Raw genomic sequence first — 22,943 nt, forward strand, 5'->3', positions numbered from 1 at the left:
CATATAGAGTAGGGGGTGAGGGAGATCAAGTAGCCATGGATGGCTGCTGAGGTTCTGGTTTGGAGGGCTGGGTGGATGAGAAGGCCATTTCCTGAAACAGAGGACACTGTGGCAGAGTTTTGTTTGGGGGGGGCGGGTGGAGGGTGTAGTAGGCAGGATAATGCCCTCCCACATCCTAATCCCTGGGACCTGTAAATATGCTATCTTATATGGCAGAATAGATTCTGTGGGTGTGATTAAGTTAAGGAAGTTAAGATGGGGAACGTTTCTTGGATTATCCAGGTGGGCCCAACGTAATCATAAAGGTCCTCAGAAAAGAGAAGCAGGAGTATCTGAGTTAGCAACTAGAAGATGCTACCTGCTACCTCCTTCTTCAAGAAGGAGGAAGGGGCCATGAGCCCATGGAAGCAGGTGGCTTCTATCAGTAGTAACGGGAAAAGGAAAGGAAGTAATTCTCCCAGAAGCCTCCAGAAGGAACAGAGTTCTTCAAACACCTTGATTTTAACTCAGTGAAACTCATTTGGACTTCTGGCCTCAGGAATTTTAACATAACAAATTTGTATTGTTTTAAACCACTCAGTTTCTGGTAATTTGTTACAGCAACGATAGGAAGCTAATTTTCCCTTAGCAATGAGAAAATGATCTTTAAGACAGTCATCCTATGTTTCCACCCACTGTTGTCTTATTCCACTCCCTGAGCTCCAAGTCCTAGAGTTTACACTGACCTTGTGCCAGAAGCTTTTTGTTTGTGTTTTTATGTTAGTTCTGCATAGGACCATGGAGTCCACAGAGCTGAATCCTCATCTGAGAGATAGTTACAAAGCCTGGGAAGCGGGTGGGAAGAGTGGCATGTCCAAGGCCAGTCAGTGATTGGTGGCATTGCTAGCACTAGAACTCAGGTCTCTAGACTCTTGAACCAAAGCTTTCTTTTACCACCTTCTGCAGGGCAGTTCAGCTCCCTCACTTTCTTGGAATAGTACCCATGTCTGCACTGTTCTTCACTCCTGGCCATAGCTGACTCCACTGACTGACCCCTCTCTTCTGGCTGATACTCTCAGGCCTAGCTCCCAACAGACGCCCCCACTGGCTACTCCCACCTGCCCAGAATGCCCATGAGCCAAGTCAGGTGCTGACTGCTGTCACATGGTCCACTGCAATTTGTTACCATGGATGCCTTGCTCGGTTGATTTGTTTGTTGGCATCACATGGCTGCACATGCCCGATGCCCAGAATAAGTCTTCTAAGTTATTTAACCTCTTACTGCAATGAGTGGTTAGGAATATTTGTTTAGCCTCCTTATCTACTTCTTCAGAATTAAAGCAAAACAAAGGGGTATTTTTATAAATGCAAACCAAATACCTTCATGCATGGAGGCAAACACGGCTGAATGTTGTTTGAGCTGCCATTTAGATCCTCCGTAAACCAGATGGCCTAAGGCCTTCTCTGCCTTTTCTTTGGTGCCCGGTGTCAAATTGGGGGAAAGAGTGGCCTGTCTTGAGATCGTAGGAAGGTAGCACAACCTGTACCCAATTTCATGCAGTTTTGGAATGAAAACTGCAGGAGGTAAGCTAACCCAATCCCTTGCTCTCAGGTGAATAATGTGTTGCAGAACGCAGGGCAGCCCATTGTTACTACTATTATAAAACTCCTTTGGGGGACAAACATTTCATAATCCTCCTTGAAAATACAGAGACTCAAAACTAGTCATTATAAAGCCCCAGACAGGATTCCTAAAAATGAGCCTGGCCCCTCCACCTGTCCATGTGTCTAAACCTCACTGCAGAGGCATCTCTTCAAAATTCCTGTCCGGTAGCTTGACCCCACCTGAAATTACAAAAACTTCTGGGCTCATGCTACAGAAATGCAGCATATGGCTAGAATTGAATCATACCCACCAGATGAGTGGAGCAGAAAATAAGGGAAAGACACAGAGAACACAGAACTAGGCAATGGAGGGGGGAAGCCCATGCAGTCAATGGCAGTGTTCATTCCAGATCTTATTAAAAATCTGAGACTTTTCGTTTACACTAGATTTTCCCTCTTGTATCCACTATTAGTGGAGAAGAAAATAGCAACCCACTCCAGTATTCTTGTCTGGGAAATTCCATGGACAGAAAAGCCTGGCGGGCTATAGTCCATGGGGTCACAAAAGAGTTGGGCATGGCTTAGCAGCTAAACAGAGTCTTCCCTGGTGGCTCAGATGGTAAAAGCATCTGCCTGCAATGCGGGAGACCTGGGTTTGATCCCTGGGTTGGGAAGATCTCCTGGAGAAGAAAACGGCAACCCACTCCAGTACTCTTGCCTGGAAAATCCCACGGACGGAGGAGCCTGGTAGGCTATAGTCCATGGGGTCGCAAAGAGTCGGACACGACTGAGCGACTTCACTTTCACTTTCACTTAAGCAACTAAACAACAACAGGCAACTCTTATAGGGATATAGAAGTGAATAAGATACAACCCCTGTGCTCCAGGGGTTCATTATTAAGCAACTTTGGGCTTTCAGGAAGAGGTTACATAAAAATAGATATTAAAATTGCTCAGAATTCACATAAAACAAATATGAGATATACAAGTGTTGACAGAAAAGTAATGTTTTAAGTGTCCTAGGCTTAAACATAAATCAGCTATCAAGCTCTACTTCTAATGAGATTGAATCAGGAAATCACTACAAAATTAATCATCTCAAAGGATTTAGACCACAGTATTCTCCTCTTCAAAAATAATCAGTGCCTACACATTGGGCTTCCCTGGTGGCTCAGAGGTTAAAGCGTCTGCCTGGAATGCAGGAGACCCGGGGTTTGATCCCTGGGTCAGGAAGATCCCCTGGAGAAGGAAATTGCAACCCACTCCAGTACTCTTGCCTGGAGAATCCCATGGAGGGAGGAGCCTGGTAAGCTACAGTCCATGGGGTCACAGAGAGTCAGACATGACTGAGCGACTTCACTTTCTTTCACTTTTCACACATCACATAAAAGACAACCTCCAGTCTGGCACTGGTCCTTCTACCCCTTACTGCACTCAGCAAGTGGCTAACAAAGCATAGACAAATTCAGTTCACTTGGCAAAAGCCACAAAACAGAGAACTCTGAATATCTGCCCAATTTCTCTTTTTCCAGGCATAATGAGTGTTTCCCAGCTTGTTTTCCCTTACCCACCTACAATTTAATTTCATTAAATAGTTCTTAAGTATTTATTGTACGTACTAAGCTTAAAGCTGGATCTATTTTTAAAAAAAAATTACAGAGTCTATAGAGGACAGAAGATTCTTTAAGTTCCTGCCCCAAAACTACAAGCAATTTTTAGTAAACTTATTAATAAAAGGTTGCTTACCTAGTCTCCCCCCCCCCCCCCCCCCCCAGCCAGTTCCCCCGTGAGAGCAGTATCTCTTCTTCCTCAGGCCGATCCAGCCCAGCTTTGAATCCCATCGCTTCCTGTTTCTTCTGAGGCTGGTTCTTTCAGTTATTCTTCCTCAGATGTTTTATCCTCTCCTTTTCTTTAGGATTCTTCCCTTGGGCACTTAGAGATTTTAAGTCACTGTCATTCTTTTTTAAAATAAAACTCTTGGACTTCCCTGGTGGTTCCATGGCTAAGACTCTGCACTGCCAATGCACGTGGCCTGGGTTCAATATCTGGTCAGGGAACTAGATCCTCCGTGCCGCAACTAAGATCTCGCATGCTGCAAAGAAGATCAAAGAGCCCTCGTGCCACACCTAAGACCCAATGCAGCCAAATAAGTAAATTAAAAATGAAACAAAACTCTTAAAATATCCTTTAACCTCTCATTTCCTCCCAGAACTACCCTATCTCTCCTCCCATTTGGAGCCAAGTTTCAGGAAAGAATTATCTATGTAAGTTCCTCCTCCTTCCATTTCCTTATATTCCAGTCACTTCCATTCGATTTCTGTCACCAGAACGAAGTGGCACCTGGGACACCAGGTAATGACGGAGTTTCTAGAAGGGAGAGCATTACATGTCCTAGTAATGCTAAGTGGTAAAATAAGTGGACAGCACCCAACGGTCTGGTATCTTGAGGTCATTATTGTTGTCTTCAGTGTCTCAGTTGTTTCCGACTCTTTGTGACCCCACGGACTGTAGCCCTCCAGGCTCTTCTGTCCATGGAGTTTCCCAGGAAAGAACACTGGAGTGACTTGCCATTTCCTTCTCCAGGGGATCTTCCTGCACCAGGGATCAAACCCACATTTCCTCATTGGCAGGCAGGTTCTTTACTGCTGAACCACGGGCGAAGTCCCATCTCAGAGGTCATGGGTGCCCTTTTTTGAGAGTAATTTCATATGATAGAGAATGAAATGCACCAATCACACAGGAAGTTGGTAGTAAAAGAGGGAAGAAAAGGCAGGCAGAGTCAAGGGGGGACTTTTTTTTCTTCTAGATGGTGGTTAACCTGGACAGAAGTTGTGTCCTGTTTGATTTTTGAGGATTTTTGACAGAAGGGAAGGCTCCAGCTAGGAAAAATTGAATATGAAGAGAGACCTAAAGAGGAGGCATGACAGTGAATAAAAGATGTACAAGGATCAGTCTGGGGAAAATGACAGGTCTTCACCTGGTTGGGGGTGGGGGCAGTGAAGTGAAGTCTCTCAGTCGTGTCTGACTCTTTGCGACCCCATGGACTGTAGCCTACTGGGCTCCTCCGGCTATGGGATTTTCCAGGCAAGAATACTGGAGTGGGTTGCCATTTCCTTCTCCAGAGGATCTTCCCGATCCAGGGATTGAACCCAGGTTCCCCGCAGTATAGGCAGACGCTTTACCGTCTGAGTATGTGTGAATTATCAACTGGGGGACCTAACTGGAGGACGTTGTCTCTTAATGGCCTTTATCAGTCCTGTGAACTATGTTACCATATTCACCACATTTGAGATCCCGGAAACTCATTCAGCCTACTTAATGGAAAAAGAGTTGAGGAAAAGAAGAAATTTTTCTTTAAAAATTATAGCTATTATGCATATCACACTAAATAAAAAAGAGATGGGAAGGATAGATGCAAAAAAAAAAAAAAAATCAGCCATATACAGTTCCTTTAAATGAATTTCAGGACCCAGCAAATAATCATTTGCTAAAGTTCATTTGTGCTCATTAAACTAGACCTTAAGCTCCACGAAGGCAGGAGATGCATCTGTCTTGTCCACCATGACATCCATAGTGCCTATTTCAATGCCCAGCCCACAGTAGGTGCTCTTTAATAGTTTGCTAGATGAATGAATAAAAATTCAAACACTTAAAAGTTGTGATTAGCTTTTTTAAATCAATGTTAAAAACAGTTATTTTCATAGGCATGTGATCCATGAAATTGCGCAGGGCCCCATGCTCAGAAGGGCCCCCAGCTTGGCTTAATGCTTTGTTGTCACTGTTTTGAAATTCTCAATACTATGAATAAGAGCCCTACAAATTATGTAGTCACACTAGTTAAAAACAACAAAAACACATTTCTATAAAATATCACTAAATGTATATTTTAGATATATGTGAATATCAAATTAGCCATAGAGTTTTATCTTTAAAATTTAAAAATATATTTCAGGCTTACCTGAAGTTCTGGATTGTGGTTTTTCTTTCTGAAAATATGCTTCATACTCCCTGTAGACAATTTTCTTAAAGGAGGTTTCAAAAGGTTTCGAACTGGAAAGAAAATACATTTGAAAGGCTTTATATGACATCTACTCACCGTACAACAACATAGATCTCTCATGTCCTCAAACCTTTACTAGAAATAACAGTATCTTTTAACTGCATTTCAGAAACCCCAGGTCTTATAAATATGAACAATAAGTGAAGTTAATAAAATAATTATTGATGTCTTCAAGAATATTCTATTGTGATAACCATTCTCCCACAAATTTAGCTTGCATTAACCAACTCTATTACTCAGATCAAACTTCTAAAAAAGAATCCAAACTTCAGGCTTATATTTTAAATGATTAAAGATATGGCCAAATTCCTTATGAATAAATATGTGAGCTGCTTTTCAACTCTTCATTCATATACAGTTTTAAGCTGCTGGTGTTAGTTGCTCAGTCATGTCTGACTCTGTGACCCCTGCTCTGTCCATGGAATTCTCTGGACAAAAGTACTGGAGTGGTTTGCCATTTTCTTCTCCAGGATTCTTCTCAACCCAGGGATTGAACCTGCATCTCCTGCATTGCAGGCAGATTGTTTACCGCCTGAGCCACCAGGGAAGCCCAAGCTGCTGGAGAACACTGTCAAAAGCTGTTGATTTAATGGACTCTTTCTTGCCCAGAAGTTGAAGATGGCTAATGGAGTCAAAGCCCTGGGATTCATATAGGAAGCAAACAAATGACAAAACTAAGTTTAAGTAACTTGCCTGAGGAGAAACAGTTGATAATGGCAAAACCGAGATTCAAAAACTACTGTCCGGATCGGTCATCCCTGGTATCTGCGGGGGTTGGTTCCACAACACCCCTGTGCCAGCTCTAAACCCTTTGTAGGTATCAGTTTATTTAAAACTGCAGATGTTCAAGTCCCTTCTATAAAAGTACAGTTAGCCGGCTGTACCTGCAGCTTTCATATCCACAGATGCACTGGGCCAGTTGTTTCCATGGTTAAGAATTCAGAGAGGAAAGCAGGGAGAGTACTGGGATAATATCCATCCTTTCCTTCTGTGTCTCTAAAGATGGACACATCATTCCCATCCTTGTCTTAAACTCAAAGGTAAAAGGAAAGATAGTAGTAGTAGTGTTAGTTGCTCAGCCATCTCTGACTCTTTGCAACCCCATGGACTGCAGCTCACCAGGCCCCTCTGTCCATGTGATTCCCCAGTCTAGAATACTGGAGTGGATAGCCGTTCCCTGCTCCAGGGGATTTTTCCAGCGCAGGGATCAAACCCAGATCTCCTGCATTGCTGGCAGATTCTTTACCATCTGAGCCATCAGGGGAGTCCAAAAGGAAAGATAATTGGGGGAAATTTCTTACAGATGTGTAAACCAGTTGCCCATATTGGCTTTGCTATGCTTCCTAATCCAGAGAGTGGCCCAGTATAATTAGGTCGTAACAGAGAAAGATACTAATCACATTTGCTATGATGTTTATGTAGCACAGAGGCTAAGAAAACTTTTTTTATGTTCAGAGTGTCTGGGTTTGAATCCTCTATCTACCCCTTGTTACCTGTATAACCTTGAAAAGTTTATTTAATCCATTTTTGCCTCTGTTTCTGTAATTGTGAGCTGGGACCACCAGTAAAACCTCCTTCAAGGATTATTACGAGTTTTAAATAAACTGATACCTATAAAGGGTTTAGAGCTGGCACATTGCAAATATTCAATGCATGTTAGCTAGTAATATCTTAAAAGTGTAATTAAAGTTGATTTTTCACTTTCAAGTTTTCCCAGCAAGCAGAAAAATCTGTAATTTTAGTAGTTCTCATAATTTTAAAATGTGGGATACAAGAACTGTGTTAATATTTGAAGGCAGAGTTAAAAGAGGCACGCGTAAGTATTTTTGGAAAGGCTAGCTATAGAAGGTGGTAAGTTCTCAGTCACTGGAAGCATTCAAGTAGAAACTAGACAATTATTTACTAATTGCTTTGGGTGCTTTGAGTTTGGGGAAAAGTAGGAAGTTAAAACATGCAAGTTTAAAATTAATTAAATGACCTCTGAAGAGTTTATAGAGCCCAAGAACCCTAGGATTGTATGTTAGTGTCCAAATGTGGAGGTCCTTTTTCTTGGAAGGGTGCAATTGAAACGTGTTTCCTGTCCCTAACCATAGATCTTTAAATACAGGAGTACAGGTGACAGTATAAAATCTTTACTAAGAAAAATCAGTCTTTTATGTAATTTTAATAGAGGTGTGCTTCCTACTATGTTTCCCTGTGTATATTGTGTGTGCATACTGAGGTATATTTATTTTTAATTTGAACAACTGAATTGCTATTGGCAAATAATCAGTCTGAGCAGAAAGTTAAAGATGAATTCAAACAATATGCGTGATGAATTTTCCATTTATGAGAATTCTTTAAAGATGATTTATTAATAATAAAATCATATAAAGCTTAAACCCTTGACAGACCAATGTACATCTATTTTTTTCAATATCTGTTACTATATGCATGCAAGTGATTGAACATATTTCCTTAGGGAAATTTTCAAAAATATTCACTTTAGCTCCAGAGCAAGAATAAAAGATATATTTCACCACTAAAAGGCACTGCCCTGCCAATATTACATGAAATAAGGAAAGATCTTTGCTTGGTGCTAAAATACACTTTAGGAAAGGATGGATGTTGATTTCTTTATACTGAGTATCATTAGCTCTCAGTGTAGGACAATTCAAAACAAGTTCTTAGTTTAAGCAGCCAGATATACAGGTTTAATTTTTCACATAGATGTACTAGACCAACACAATACTGTAAGGCAATTCTCCTTCAATTAAAAATAAATAAAATTTTAAAAAAGAAATACTAGAAAGAAATGACATGATTTGAGGTTTGAAAATAGTGACAGTTGATCTGGATTATCACTGTTTGGTTTTGACTCAGTAATTGATACCAGAGGAGTAACTGTTCCCAGAATTCTGGAAACTCAATCACAGAGTGAGAGGATAGGATGACCAATCGAGGCTTCTTTTGAGAACTCACCATGTAAATCAGGGTGTTGCCCTATGTGATTCTGCCTCCTCCAATATTCAGCTTGTTATTGCCCTATGTGATTCGGCCTTCAATATTCAACTTGTTATTCTCATTGTTAATTGCAGAAGAAAGAACAAACTCCCAAGTATAAGCAGGCATAAGCATGACATAGGAAAGCCAGCCTCCAAGCTAGTGTTCTACCCATCAGCAGGAAAATAGATGTTGGAAAGACTATTTCTTTGGGGGTTTTTGTTAGTATCACCTTTCTAAGGGTGTGGGTGTGACCTAGATTATCACCTTGAAATACAATATTTTAAATGATCTGTTTTTAAGAGGGACTTACTACTACAAGACCAAGCTGCCACACCCTCCAAAATAATCCAGTTATAGAGAAAAGATTTTGAAAGGGTTAATGTTATGCACTAAAAGGCTTAAAACCTCACAATACTTTCCTGGCAGATTGCTTTGGTTTCGAAATTGTAAAAGAGGAACACATCTTTCACAATCATTTAAACTGTGATGTTAAGTTAAAAAAGAAATCTTAGTTACACTAAGAGGTTTACTATTCAGAGAAATACTGAGTAGAACCTGTGATTTGTTTAATTTCTGGGAAATCTTATTTCTAATCTTTCAGTTAGGAAAAGAGTTTGCAACTCAGATACAGATTTATTATTTAACCCTTGTCTTAGTTACATAGGCCTTTTAATAGTGACTCTTATCAAAATAGGCAGAGTAGACCATATCCCAGGGACTGATACAGAATGAGAGAAGAATGAAGAGTCATGTGAAACAGAAAAAAAGGTAAAAGAAAAACAATGTTGCATTTTTATGAATTGATGATGTTTTGAAAGTCATTTATAAGAAGGCAACAAAAGTTTGGCAGTTGTTACTGAATAATCTGTTTATAATAAAGTTACAAGGTACACATCTTTAGTTTTAGAAGATGAAGCTAAGTGCATATAGAATAAATAGTATGTACCTAGAAGTTTTGTGTTCGACTCTTTTGAGACTGGATGGACTATAGTCCACCAGGCTCCTCTGTCCATGGGATTTCCCAAGCAAGAATACTGGAGTGGGATGCCATTTGCTTCTTCAGAGGATTTTCCTGACCCAGGGATCGAAACCAAGTCTCCTGCATTGCAGAAAGATTCTTCACCATCTGAGCCACCAGGGAAGCCCTTCCTAAAAATGCTAAACTACTAAAAATCTGGAACAGGAGTTTGCAGCAAGGGCTAATGAAGAGGTAGGTGCCTGGTGCTTTTGAATCAATCAATATATTAAACCAACAGTCAATGATACTAACTAAATTATATCAACAACAAGCTCTTGAAAGCAGTATCTAGGCAAACAATATTTTCTGTAACCACTGTATTATTTATTAGAGGCAAAATGAACACCCACCAATTTTATTCATTAAACCCTCCTATTAATTGTATTTACCTATCTGAAGTTAACCACACACACACACACACACACACACACACAGCTATGGAATTGCAAAAGGAATGTTCTCTAAAAGAAACAGATTATCCTTCCCGGAGAAGCCCATACAGACACCCCACCTGCCTTACCTAAGGTGTGTGGACTCGGGTCGGTAGTTCCATCTGATGCTCTGAGCAGCTACGTAGAACTGCCTTAGCCTCGCTGCTTCAGCCCCTAGGTTCCCCCAGCCTGCCCAGCTGGTGCCTAGGACCACGAGGACCCAGAAGCCAGGGCAAGCGAGGAACATGTTTCCTTTCCTTCTCTTGCCTGCCGCCGCCACCCCGGGGGTGGATAGGGCTGCCTCTGCGAGGCTGTCGGCGGTCCTAGCTGCAGTGAGCTCCCGGAGGCTGCGGGTGGCAGTGTCCTCCTCCTCGTCAACTCCCCCAGGCGCCGCTGATGGCTATAACCCGGGCTGTCCCCACCTCCTCAGACCTTTCTAGGCTGAGGGTTGGCTAGGTCACTGTCCCAGATGACAGGAGGTATTAGGAAGAGCCAGCGAGTTAGTGACTGATTTACCACGGGTGAAGGAAATGCGGTGATGGAGGTTCTATCAGCCAGGGCAGTACTCAGGGGTTCATGAGAGGGGGTAAAACTGTCTCCCACACTTCCATCTGCTCAGCCCACTGCCCAGGAACCCCTCACCAGCCCCAGCCACCAAAAAAGCTGCCTAGGGCAGAGTTCACACTTGCCAGACCGTCTGCAGTTCCCATGGTGGTGGGACCCAAAATCCTTAACCACACTACTCTCCTTCTAATCTGAGGAAGAGGGCATTATGCCCTGTTACTGGGCACAGATATACCATATTTTCAGGTGGTGAGGAAGCAAGGGGGTGATCACATGAATGGGGCCTGATGGCCTGGCTCACTTTACTAACTTCTACCCATGTACAGTTCTGTCTTGATTCAATATTGTGTTAGTTTCAGCTGTACAGCAAAGTGATACATATATGGGTTTCCCAGGTGGCTCAGCAGTTAAGAATCTGTCTGCCAATGCAGGAGATGCAGGTTCAATCCCTGGGTGGGGAAGATCCCCTAGAGAAGGAAAATGGCAACCCACTCGAGTAACTAATGTCCATGCCTGGGAAATTCCGCAGACAGAGGAGCCTAGCAGGCTACAGTCCATAGGGTCACAGAGTCAGATACAAGTTAGCGACTAAACAACAGCATAAGTGTATATAATCTCTTTTAGATTCTTTTCCATTATAGGTTGTTATAAACTATTGAGTATGGTTCCCTGTGCTAGACAGTAGGTCCTTGTTGTTTATCTATTTTATATATGGTTAGTTATATATTTTAATCCCAAATTCCTAATTTATCCCTCCCTTCTCCCCCTTTGGTATTCATTGTTTGATTTCTAGGTCTGGGGGTCTGTTTCTGTTTTGTAAATAAGTTCATTTGTGCCATTTTTTTTTTAAGATTCCGCATGTAAGTGATATTGTATGCCATCTGTCTTTGTCTGTTGCACAGTTCTGTCTTGATAAGGGCCTGTGGCCACCTAAGGCAGAGACAAAAAAGAGGGTTTAAAGAGTTTCACTGGGAGAATCAGACCAGATTTCAATCCCACTTAGTAGCTGTGTTCTCTTGGATAAGTTACACAGCCTCTCTGATCTCAGTTTTGACATCAGGAGAATAAGGATGATAATAATAATTTTCCCCAATAGGGCAGTTGGGAGGATAAAGGAACACTGTGAAGTATGTAATTCCTAGCAGCTGGAAAGAGCACACAGCACATGTTGTTACTATGATTATATCTTTTCTTCCTCCAGGGCTCCTTACATATTTCAAAGGATCTGGCTGTTTCTCATGGCTTTAAGATATGATTTTGCTGTGTATAGAGAATCTGAGAATTATCTTGTCTGAAGCATCATTATGACTTACCCCGGGCTCCCTGCATCTACTTGCCTCCAAGCTTCTATGACTTGTCTCAGGGGCTTCCCTGGTGGCTCAGTGGTAAAAAAAATCCACCTGTCAATGCAGGAGATGTGGGTTCAATCTCTGGGTTGGGAAGATCCCCTGGAGAAGGAAATGGCAACCCACTCCAGTATTCTTGCCTGGAAAGTCCCATGGACAGAGGATTTGTTGCAATAGTTCTCAATAAATTGTAATCTAGCACCTCCCATGGGATCTCCATGATGTCAGGCTCCTCAACAACCTCTGTCTTTGCTTCTTGGCTGACATTATTTGGTCTACTAAGAATGCCATTCTCTTACTCTTCACTGTCCACTCTGTAAATTCCAATCAGAGTCTCACCTATCTCCTTGATTCTGGGACAAACTGACTTTTCCATTTTATGAATTCCTGCCACACTCTTCAAATAACATACTTATTACTCTTGGTCACTTTGTATTGGTGTCTCTTGTGTCCCCAATTACATTATCAGCTATTGAAGAACAGGAACGGTGCCATATCCTTTTTCATCTATAATATCAGTGCTTTACAAAGCTGGTAAGCCATCAGAATTCCCTGGGGGGGATTTTTACAAAATATGGATTCTGACTCAGGACACAGGGCTGATAATCATCCTCCTATAATACTGAGCCTAAGTAAGTAAGTGTTAGTCACTTAGTTGTGGCTGACTCTTTGCCACCCCGTGTACTGCAGCCCACCAGGCTCCTCTGTCCATGAGATTTTCCAGACAATGATACTGGAGTGGGTTGCCATTTCCTTCTCCAGGGGATCTTCCCGACCCAGGGATCGGACCCGGGCCTCCTGCACTGCAGGCAGATTCTTTACCAACTGAGCTATAAAGGAAGCCCTAATACTGAGCCTAGTGATCAGCATAAAGTGAGCAGTCAGAGGTGCTGTGGGCACTTTCATGTGAGTGAAACCTTTTAAAAGCAGTGTGTCCCTGAATCTCGAGGTTACTACCAAAATCCTTGCAAAACCTTGTAACCTTTAGTTAGACTGTTTCACCATTTTTATTTGCATGTTTACCTAGTCTGTGTGACATGTTCATTGCCTCACTTTTCACAAAAAGGACAGCTATATTGTTTGGCTCTGTATTTTTTGTATCAGTTTCAGATAAGTACCGTGTACCTTTTAATAACGTATTTATTAAATATGTGAATCAAAGAATGGGTGAAACACATTCAGGTGATGAAGACTTTTCTGCTTCTCTAATTTTCTTCTTGTGTGTTTAGGGCGGTGGTAAGATACGTATTTGCCGATCCTAGTCTCAAGTTTGTAATTGGGACAACCGTGATTGTGTATTACATTAATGTCAACAAAGTGATCGATACAGACTTTATTCAGCAAAATATCAAACACTAGAACACGGCATTTAGGGAATCCTTTTAACTAGACATTCAAGGATTGGTCTCTGGGTCCTCAGGGGGAGAGTGACAGCGGAGTTCCCTGTCACTGACGTGTACCTTCCTGTCTGGGGCACCAGTCTTCTGCGGCATCTGCAGCCTCTGGTGCCATCCAGAGGCCTCTCTTGGAGCTTCAAGGAAGTCCAAAAGGCTTCACCAACAGCAAGCACTGAAGACCCAGGAAATCCTATAGAAATTCCCTCAAGTCAGAGACACCTCCTGCCTTCCAGCAAAGTAGAGGAGAACCTCCTCCAGTCCAAAAATAAAGAGGCATTTTTATTTTTCCAGTCTGGTCTTCTGCTGAGTCAGATGCTCTGGACTCTAGCTAATTAGTACCGCAAGTGACAGCTAGGCCAAAGCCCACAGACCATCGCAGGAAGACTCAGTCCCAGCTTCTGAGGCTTGTGTTGGAGGAAGAGGAAATGGAGCAGGAAGGGGTGGTGGGTGGAGAATTGGGGCTTGTGGTCCAGTCCTTCTGCTCTGGTGCAGAACAAATCTAAAGGAAATTCCATGTCCTTTATTCACAAGTATTTACAGAAAACTGCAGCAAATACTCAACAGTTATAATCAAGTCTTTTCGGGAAAGCTGATGTTCAAAAATAGGATCCTGTGGGGGTTGGATGAGGTCACCAAGATAAGGACAGGTCTCTGAAAATGACAGCAAAAATTCAAATTATCGTATTTTCCTGAAAAAGATCAAAGAAAGCTCTCATTATATGTACCCTCTACAGCTTTGTATAATCTTTTTCTAGTTTACAGATATTCTGTCATCTAGGCTATTTAGGAAACTTAATCACTCACTGAGCTTTTTGGGAGAAAGAAGGTATTATCATATATGGTATATATGATATTATATGATAATATAACATTATATGATAATATGATATTATTTTTGATAATTATATGATAATATCATATTATTTTTTTCCCAGCAGGTTGCATAGGGAATTAGCTCCATAAAGTTCATAAAATTTTTCTAATTGTCATGATTTCTGGTGATCAAGCAAGGCTACAGTATCAGTACCATCTAGCAGCCAGTAATGGGAATGTCATACATCCTGAAATAAGTTATGTCTATTTAGAACATTTATATCCTGGAGTCAATGGAAATCCTCCTGTATACTCACTTTCTATTGTCACTCTTCTGCTATACCTGTCTCCCACTGCCAACACAATTTCCTGCATAGTTTGAACTGTAATACACGCTTAAAGTGTAACTCCTGATTATATAAAGAAAAGGCAAGCTTTATATTCTTCCTTTTCCTACTGTCTATTTCCTTCAAAAATACCTCCATAGGCAACTTACCTTAAGGGCTTGGGTCAAATGCAGCATTTGTAAAAACTCCGTATGTTCCTAGGTGGCTAAAGAACAGAAACACAAAGATGAACTTGCCATATGATGTTTTTTCCTTGACCCCAGTCCTTCACATAGTTCATCCAGAGACCGTGAAACACCACCCACCCCCGAAATTCTCTGATTTTAGAGGGAAAGAAGAGGAAAAATCAAAGAGATTTTCAAGATCCCGATTAACTGTTCTGGGTAATTTTCTTTGCACTTCATACCCAAGTTATTGTTGATACTTTAGGTACTGAATACCTGCTCTGACCCCTGCTGTAGCCTCTTCCCAGTGAGAGGAAATCCTTTTAAAATTCTACCCTTAATACTTGATCATATGGCAATAGTTTTCAAAGAATGATAGTACTGCTCCCTATAGCAATTTTTTAAAATTTTCATAATGAGCAAGACTTATTATTGACATTTAGGCAGGGGCTAAGGATGCTAGATGTCCTAAAATGCCCAAGGCACAAAAGAATTGTCTTATACACTCCACACAACTTTAGAAAAGCTACTCAACATTCTTGGAGGTGAAAAATCTCTGAGCCTAGAACTGAACGGCTTTGCATATAGATGTTAAGTTTTTTGTGTGTATCTTTTAAAATGCAATTACCATCTGAATTAAGAGAAGATGATAACAGGTTTTCCGACTCTTCGCCAGAATAGTTCATCATTTTAAAAAATCAGGTTGGTGTTGACAACACTTCTGATACTGTTTGACTCACTAATAGAATATTCCTGTCAGCTGACCTTTATGACTGTTGCCTTCATAGTGATTCTACTTGAATGAAGGTACAAGTATCTGATGGATGACCTCATAGCACCTGCTAGTGTGGTGCCCCAGTTCCAGTGTGTTATTTCCATGTCACTTTCCCTTGTATCTTGTATTTCTCCTTTATATTATCATTAGGGCACTTAGTGATTTTTTTAAAATATTATATATTGCTGGGACATATTACTGGTAAATTTTGCTTCAGAATTAGTCTAGGGGACGTTGCCAGAGATTGTTTCATAAAAGCCATGTCTGTATAGTCATTCTGACATACAGTGAATTAATAATTCATAGCGTGAATTAAACAGTCAAACTAGAAAAACTTAACCATAAAACATTTCCATCTTACCTTTGAGGGTTCAAGGGGCTTTTTCCATCATCTGAAATAAGCAAGAAGACACAGACGATTGGTTTAAAAGAAGAAAAATGAGATGAAGGGGAAAGGTCATCAGCAATAGGGGTTATTGGGGTAAGTCAGCAGACTGATTTCCAGGCGGGCTTATTATAAGAGACTTATTGGGAACAATCCCTCCCTGACATGTGGGACCTGTTTTAGGCTAAATTAAACATTCAGCAGTATGCAATTCCAGAGTCCACTCATCTTTCTTCTCTTCTCTTTCTCTAACAACCTGTCCTCCTGCCTCTGGTCCCTGACTTCATCCCCTTGGCTACTCTTGGTGTCGTTGAGACCATCGGTTCTCAAAACCCATTTCGTTGGCACTTGAGGTCCTCTATGTTTGCATTCTGTCCATACTCTCTTAATCATTATTTGGTGGTGGTTTAGTCACTAAGCCGTGTGTGACTCTTGTGACCCCATTTACTGTAGCCTGTTAGACTCCTCTGTCCATGGGATTTTCCAGGCAAGAATACTGGAGTGGGTTGCCATTTCTTTCTCCAAGGGATCTTCCCAACCCAGGAATCCAATCCGGGTCTCCTGCACTGCAGGCAGATTCTTTACCAACTGAGCCTGGGCAAGCTAGTTGCATAAACAAACCCAAACCAACATAACAGTGGGTGTTTTCCTTCCCTGATCATATACACTATCGAGGGCCTCCTGTCATAATCCAGACACTGAACTCTGATCGTGGAAACTTTAAACATGGCAGCATGTTTGTCAATTATCCCATGGGTAGATAAAAAGGGGAAAGGATCTCATGCCTAAATACATTTAGAAAATATTAGGTGAAATGAAAAAGAACAAGTGTATTTATTACAGGGCATGATTGAGCTTTCAGTGTGATAATGAGGGTGCACTTTGAATTTGCAGGAGAGGGACATAGTATGCAGGCTTTTCCTAGTATTTGAACTTGGAATCCTAGAAAGTTTAAAATCAAAGTGGGACAGATCAGAACATTCCATCCCCACAAATGAATTTTTTTATTATATAGATATTAGAGGATGGGTGGTGGCTGATCCCTCTCCATATTTTAGAGGGTTCACTGGAAATATCTCAAAACTAAAGAAAGAATTTGGGGAAGATGCAGGAACAGGATTCTTACATGGTGATGGAGATTAGGATCAGGGTCTTAGGAGCTCTTGCCTCTGCCTTCTGGATTAGGTTAAGCAGGCACAGATGTTGCATGGAGGGACTGGCTGTAGATTTTTGGTCTTTAAGCAGAGTTACTGTTTATCTGTTGTCCTATTCACTCACTCACAGGAGAGTATATGAAGGAACTTTGGAAAATCAGCCTAATGCGATGGTGGCTTTGTGAAGGGAGAGAGCATGAGGATAGGGAACAAGCAGTTCTTCTGAGCAGTGAAAAATAGGTGTTGAAATTTCAATTCCAGGAGAGTGCTGGCAGGCGCTTTTAACATAGCCACTTTCTGTCCCTGGATTTGAGCATTCCTGACCCCTTTGATAACCCCAGTTTCATGAGGAAAGATGGGCAGCCTCATTAGCTTATTTGAAGAGGCTTCTTTATGTCAGAAAGATACAAAACCATATTATATCACTTAAATGTGAAATCTAAAATCTCGCACAAATGAACTTATCTACAAAACAGACTCACAAACATAGAAAACAGACTTGTGATTGCCAAGGGGGAGGATGGGAGGATAAGGGATGAACTGGGAATTTGGGGTTGGTAGCTGCCAACTATTACATTTAAATGAATAAACAACATCCTACTGTATAGAATAGGGAACTGTATCCAATCTCCTGGGATAAACCATAATGGAAAAGGATATTTTAAAAAGAATGTATATATGTTTAAAAATGAGTCACTTAGCTGTATAGATTGGCACAACATTGTAAATCAACTGTACTTCAATTTACAAAAAAGAAGAGGCTTCTCAACTTACGGACAGGTTGAGCATCTCAGGCAGACAATGAAAGGATGTTTGAACTCTTAAGGGAGGGTTCTCTTTTTTTATTCCTAGGCTACAGCTATCTTTTGATGAACAATCAGAGAAACAGTTTCCCTTACAGAAAATCTTCATCCATTTGGGTCACTTTCTTGCTTCAATCCTGAATTAGCTCTACAAGTTTTCATGAGCACATATGCATCTCTTAGCTTTCATACCAAGTCATTACTAAAGCAGCAGCTCTTTCGCACTTCCAGCTTTGTTTTTCACTTCCTCCACTAGCGTTTTTTTTTTTTTTTTCCAATTCAGGTGCAATAAACTATTGAACGTAGTATTTTCCGTTAGTTTGCCCTTTAAGATCTTGTAACATGCCATTTTCTCTGCTGTTAACTCTATTTTGCCTTTTTCCTTTGGCCCCTCTTAGTCTTCAAAGTTAAACTTAAAAGAGCCTTTTCTGCCCTATCAATCTGGATGGGACCCTTCTATTTTGTATTTCAAGAGTAGTCAGGTAGCACTTTTGCCCTGATGCACTTGATACACTTCAGTATTAGCATTGATTTAACTTGTCCAAGTCACCAACTGAATTATGCATTCCTCAATATCAAGCACCATCATTCTGGGTTACACTACCTAATCAGTTGACCAATAAATGGCTATTGTGTGAAAGAATGAATGAATGAAGTATAACTCCTTTCTAGTTAGTTTTGGCAATAACTAAGGTTACCTAGACCAGAAGCCCCCAAGTGTCAGTATGCACACTGGCCTCATAAAATCTTAGTAGGTGGAGTTAGGGTGGGGAGGAACTTTTTAAAAATTCAGACTTCCAGGCCCATCTCCAGATCACCATTATATGAGGATCTGTGTTTTCTTTTTTTTTTTTTCTCCCTAAATTTGACTCTGATGGGAGTTGGTTCTCAAGACCACTTAACTTGGCCTTGTTTTTTTTAATGCAAATGTTTTCAGACATGAACTACTGAAGTTGTGCTTTCACTGCCTTGCCCCAAATCACAAGAAAGAAGAAAATGAGAATACTGTTTCCAATTTACCTTTTTGTCTGCGACGCCTTCTTAGCAGAGCCAGGAGTATCGAACTCGTCACTAAGCCTGTTGTACCAGCTGCTGCTCCACCAATATAAGTCAGGGCTTCCTGGATAGTCAGTGGCCCTGCTGCAAAACAGACACACACACACGTGTGAGACATAAGAAGTGTTTTGTGCAGAAGACCATCATTCCTCCAGAAGGGCCCCAACAACACTAAGGTGTGAGACCAAATAAGTCCTCCAAGGTCCTGGCAGTGCTAACAACCCAGCACAAAAAGCCTGGAAGTCATGAGTCATTTCAACAGAATGGGACACAAGCAGGACTTGATTTTCTTCCTAATGTTTAAATATCAAACATAATTTCCAAGGAGTCAAGGTACGGACTCAATAAATGGAATTAGATATTAAATAGGAGTTTGGACAAACAAAATAAACTGGGTAATTTGAGGGGGAAGGTAATTGAAGATTCATTTTTATGACAAAAAGTAGTTACAACAAGCTACTAGAGGGGAAAAAATGGGAGGGGATGAAATAAACCTTGCAAGCAGAGCTTGATTAAGGAGGACATATGACACAACTGAGCGACTGAACTGAACTGAACTGAACTGATGGTATTTGGGGGAGGTATATGGTAAACAAAGGTCTTCTGAGATAATGAGTTAGGATTCTTCATTAAATAACCTTCAGTTTAAAACATCTTGAAACTTCAAGATATATTAGGCTGGCCAAGAAGTTCATTTGGGTATTTCTATAAGATCTTCTGGAAAAACCCAACTGGACTTGTTGGCCAATCCAATACTATACAAAGATTATAAGGAAATGAAAGGATTCATTTCACATTGAAAAAGTAGTGGTGATTGTTTACACAGAGTCACTACATTTGATTCCCACTGCACTGCATAAGATTCAGAGATTCTGTTTGATTCATTGTGAAACAATTATTAAACGCAGGGGAAACCCAGTGATAGAAAGTGAGACCACTGTTAAGAAACACACAGAGGAGAAAAACTGATTTCATTATTTTCCATATCAAAGCGACTTCCTAACCTGTATGAGACATATACCTTGGCAGGTTGGCATGGTCGTTGACCACTGACCATTCTCTTGGCATGCTGTTCTTTCTGAGCCATTAAGTAATTGACCCTCGGGGCAATGGAAGCTGCAGGTTGATCCATAGCTGAAATTTCCCCAAGGGTTGGAGCAGTTCATCACTATTGGCTCAGTAACAGGTAGCTTGGAGCATTTGACAGCTGCAGAAGAAAAAAGAATGTAGGAAAAGTGAACATACAGAGTGAACATTAAAGAGATTATGGTTGCATATGAAACACGGCTAGGGTTGCCCATAGATGTGGTGCAATACAAAAGATCAGAAAGGACAGGAGCTGTTTTTGACATTCCCACAAGTTCTTCCAGCATCAAATATACTGAGATATACACTCAAAGAATGATAGCCGAAGAACCAAGGAGGGCACGAAGTGGCAATTCAGTAAATAAACTTCCAGGGGATTGATCAGTCTTGCCCACAAAAATACTATTTATAAATTTTGCTTCTCAAAAATACTGTTGTCCTAAATATTATTATTACTACCACTGGCAATTAACTTCCATGTCAGCACATGTTTCTTGAGATAACAATTGTTCAGCATACCTGGCCTCTGAAAGTTTGAAAGAAGTAGAGACCACCATTCTCTTTAAACTGTTTTTCAGGGCATTTCAGGATACTCTCCCAAATTTGTGTACAGAGAATGAAATTTAACTCAAAGTTGACTCAGGAAACTGAACTTAACAAATGTTGTTGGGCAGTACTGACATTTGCAAAGCACTCTTTTGTGCTTCATAGAGAATACAATGAAGAGACACAGTGCTTCGTGCATGGGGTATAGGTCTTCAAGAGGTAACATTCATAATTTATCTTTTTAATTGGGTTCCAGTTATGAAATATAGAATGTTTACAGGGCCACATCCTTAATAGAATTGTACCTTGTAACTCACAATTCATATAGCTGGTTCCATGTTCAGTATGCTAAGCCTCTAACACATTTTGTCATTTCCATGTTTCTTCCTTTAGGAGCACCAGAGCATTCGCTTGTGATGAAGGGGAAACATGATATGCCTGTTGCTCATTACTTCTAACTGGGATTGGATGTGGGTTTCATGGAGGAGCTGACACTTGAAGTGGTCACTGGCACTGGATAGGATTTTGACAGGCATGGACAATGCCTAGCATGCTAGAAGGTAGCATCGGAGCTGCCTGTTATGTTTCGCCTTACCTCTGCACGTGGGAGCTACTGCTGTCCATTGTCTGGAAGGTCTGCATTGGAGAGCACTCTCTCCCATGAGTGTGAATCCAGCTTTGCATCCAAAGTGGCAAGTGGTATTCAAACCAAAGTTCCTCAGATGATGCTGACAGGACATTGTTCCCTGGTTTGGTGCGATGAGGGATGGGCATCGCACCCCTGGAGCAGGAGCTGATACTGTGTCCACTGTGAAAAGAAAATGTTTCAATTTACAGAGTTCCCAACTAAGAGGAGCACAACAGAGTTAAGACTGACATACAGTAACTGTCTTCTGGTCCTTTCATAATCAGGGAGGCTCTAGCAATAGCTCCTTAAGGAAGTTAAGGAAAACTATTAAAATCAGGAATGGACAGCCAGGAGCTTCCCTGGTGGCTCAGCGGTAAAGAATCTGCCTGCAATGCAGGAGATACGGGTTCCATCCTTGGTGCAGGAAGATCCTCTGAAGAACGAAATGGCATCCACTCCAGTATTCTTGCATACAAATTCCCATGAACAGAGGAACCTGGCAGGCTACGATCCATGAGCTCGCAAAAGAGTCAGACAAAACCTAGCAACTAAACCATCCACCACCATAGAAAACCAGATGAAAACAATTATCTAAAATTGCTCTTAAAGAGACGATTCTCCTGGCCAGAAGAATTTGGGGAGAGGATGTCAATGTTACTTATATTAAGAAGAAAACCAACCCCCCCCCCAAAAAAAACCCAGAATAATGGGTGTAGAAATATGAAAATTCGGCAAAATATGCATAGACCAATTGCTTGCCCATTGCTGCTTTATTGGGAGGTGTTCATTATCTTCAGGCCAAAGGTCAACATGAAATGTGAAGTGAGAAAGATGCCACTGGCTCTGTCGTTAACTTGCCACGTGGCAGAGAGATGACAACTGACCTCTCCCCACTTCAGTTCCTTGATTTGAAACATTTGACCAGTAACTCCACCCCTAGTGCTCTGCTGGTGACAAAGAAATGGAAACCATTCAATGGACCCAATAAAGCTCTTTGAGAAAAAGAGGCCAAAATTATGAAAGAAAATTTGTGTTTAAAAATCAGTATATCTTTTATTCACAAATATGAAAAAGTCCTGCCACTCCTTGTATATTTTTTAAAATCCATAGGCTATGTTTCCTGTATCCTAATAGATAACCCACTTCATGACAGAAGTGAAACTTTCACAATAATAATAATAGTATTATGTGTACCTGTCACATAGTAAGAGTGTATGTAAGTATTTGTTATTTTTGTTGAGGAAATTTCTAGAAGAAGAGCTGTCTTGCAAGGATACAAGGCATGTATCTTTTACCTTTGCAGCTTGGTGGGGGTGCTGTCCATCTCCCAGAAGCTGTGCATTCAACATGGTTGGACCCCTCCAGCTTCAAGCCCTCGTTACAGGAGAAATGGCAGATGGAGCCAACGATGAATTCTCCATGAGTGTCAGGACAGTCCAGGCTTCCCTGCTCAGGGGCAGATAGTTCCGGACACTTGCTGGCTAGAGAACCAAATCAAGAATGTCACAATCTCCAAATTGATCTAGAAACCCTGTTCTACACCCAATTAATTCATTCATGTTTTCATCAAATTGCACTACCACTGTGTTTTGCTAGGTAGCAGACATTTCACAACAGACACAAGTCATGAAGTGCAGAGGGCAGGGGGAATGATGGTGGGTTTGCAAAGAGGAGTATAGGGAGAAATTCTAAAAATGAGTCAAGGGTTTAAGCAGTCAGACTCAAGAATTCACCATTTCATCCTCTTGTCTCTAAACCTTTTGCTTCAGAGACCTTGTGGCCTCCCTGACTCTCACTATTC

At 41.2% G+C, this 22,943-nt stretch overlaps 2 protein-coding genes across 2 annotated transcripts in view; both read right to left on the bottom strand.

Annotated features, from left to right (window-relative positions):
* Positions 1-10,454, bottom strand: part of F5 (coagulation factor V) — a 76,331-nt gene extending 65,877 nt beyond the window's left edge. Inside the window, exons 1-2 of the mRNA XM_012187245.5 lie at positions 10,168-10,454; positions 5,543-5,634 (exon numbers count right to left, since the gene is read on the bottom strand). Of these exons, the coding sequence (XP_012042635.2) occupies positions 5,543-5,634; positions 10,168-10,325 (250 nt within the window). The 5' untranslated portion in view covers positions 10,326-10,454. The remainder of the gene's footprint in view (positions 1-5,542; positions 5,635-10,167) is intronic.
* A 3,379-nt stretch (positions 10,455-13,833) lies between these two features.
* The window catches only part of SELP (selectin P), a gene marked incomplete at both ends in the record, with an annotated part of 34,752 nt that continues 25,642 nt past the window's right edge, over positions 13,834-22,943 (bottom strand). Inside the window, 7 exon segments of the mRNA NM_001009295.1 lie at positions 13,834-14,074; positions 14,695-14,750; positions 15,846-15,876; positions 18,847-18,966; positions 19,904-20,089; positions 21,110-21,322; positions 22,438-22,623. Coding sequence (NP_001009295.1) covers positions 14,696-14,750; positions 15,846-15,876; positions 18,847-18,966; positions 19,904-20,089; positions 21,110-21,322; positions 22,438-22,623 — 791 coding nt within the window.

This window comes from Ovis aries, chromosome 12, assembly GCF_016772045.2.
Source record: "Ovis aries strain OAR_USU_Benz2616 breed Rambouillet chromosome 12, ARS-UI_Ramb_v3.0, whole genome shotgun sequence".
NCBI lineage: Eukaryota > Metazoa > Chordata > Mammalia > Artiodactyla > Bovidae > Ovis > Ovis aries.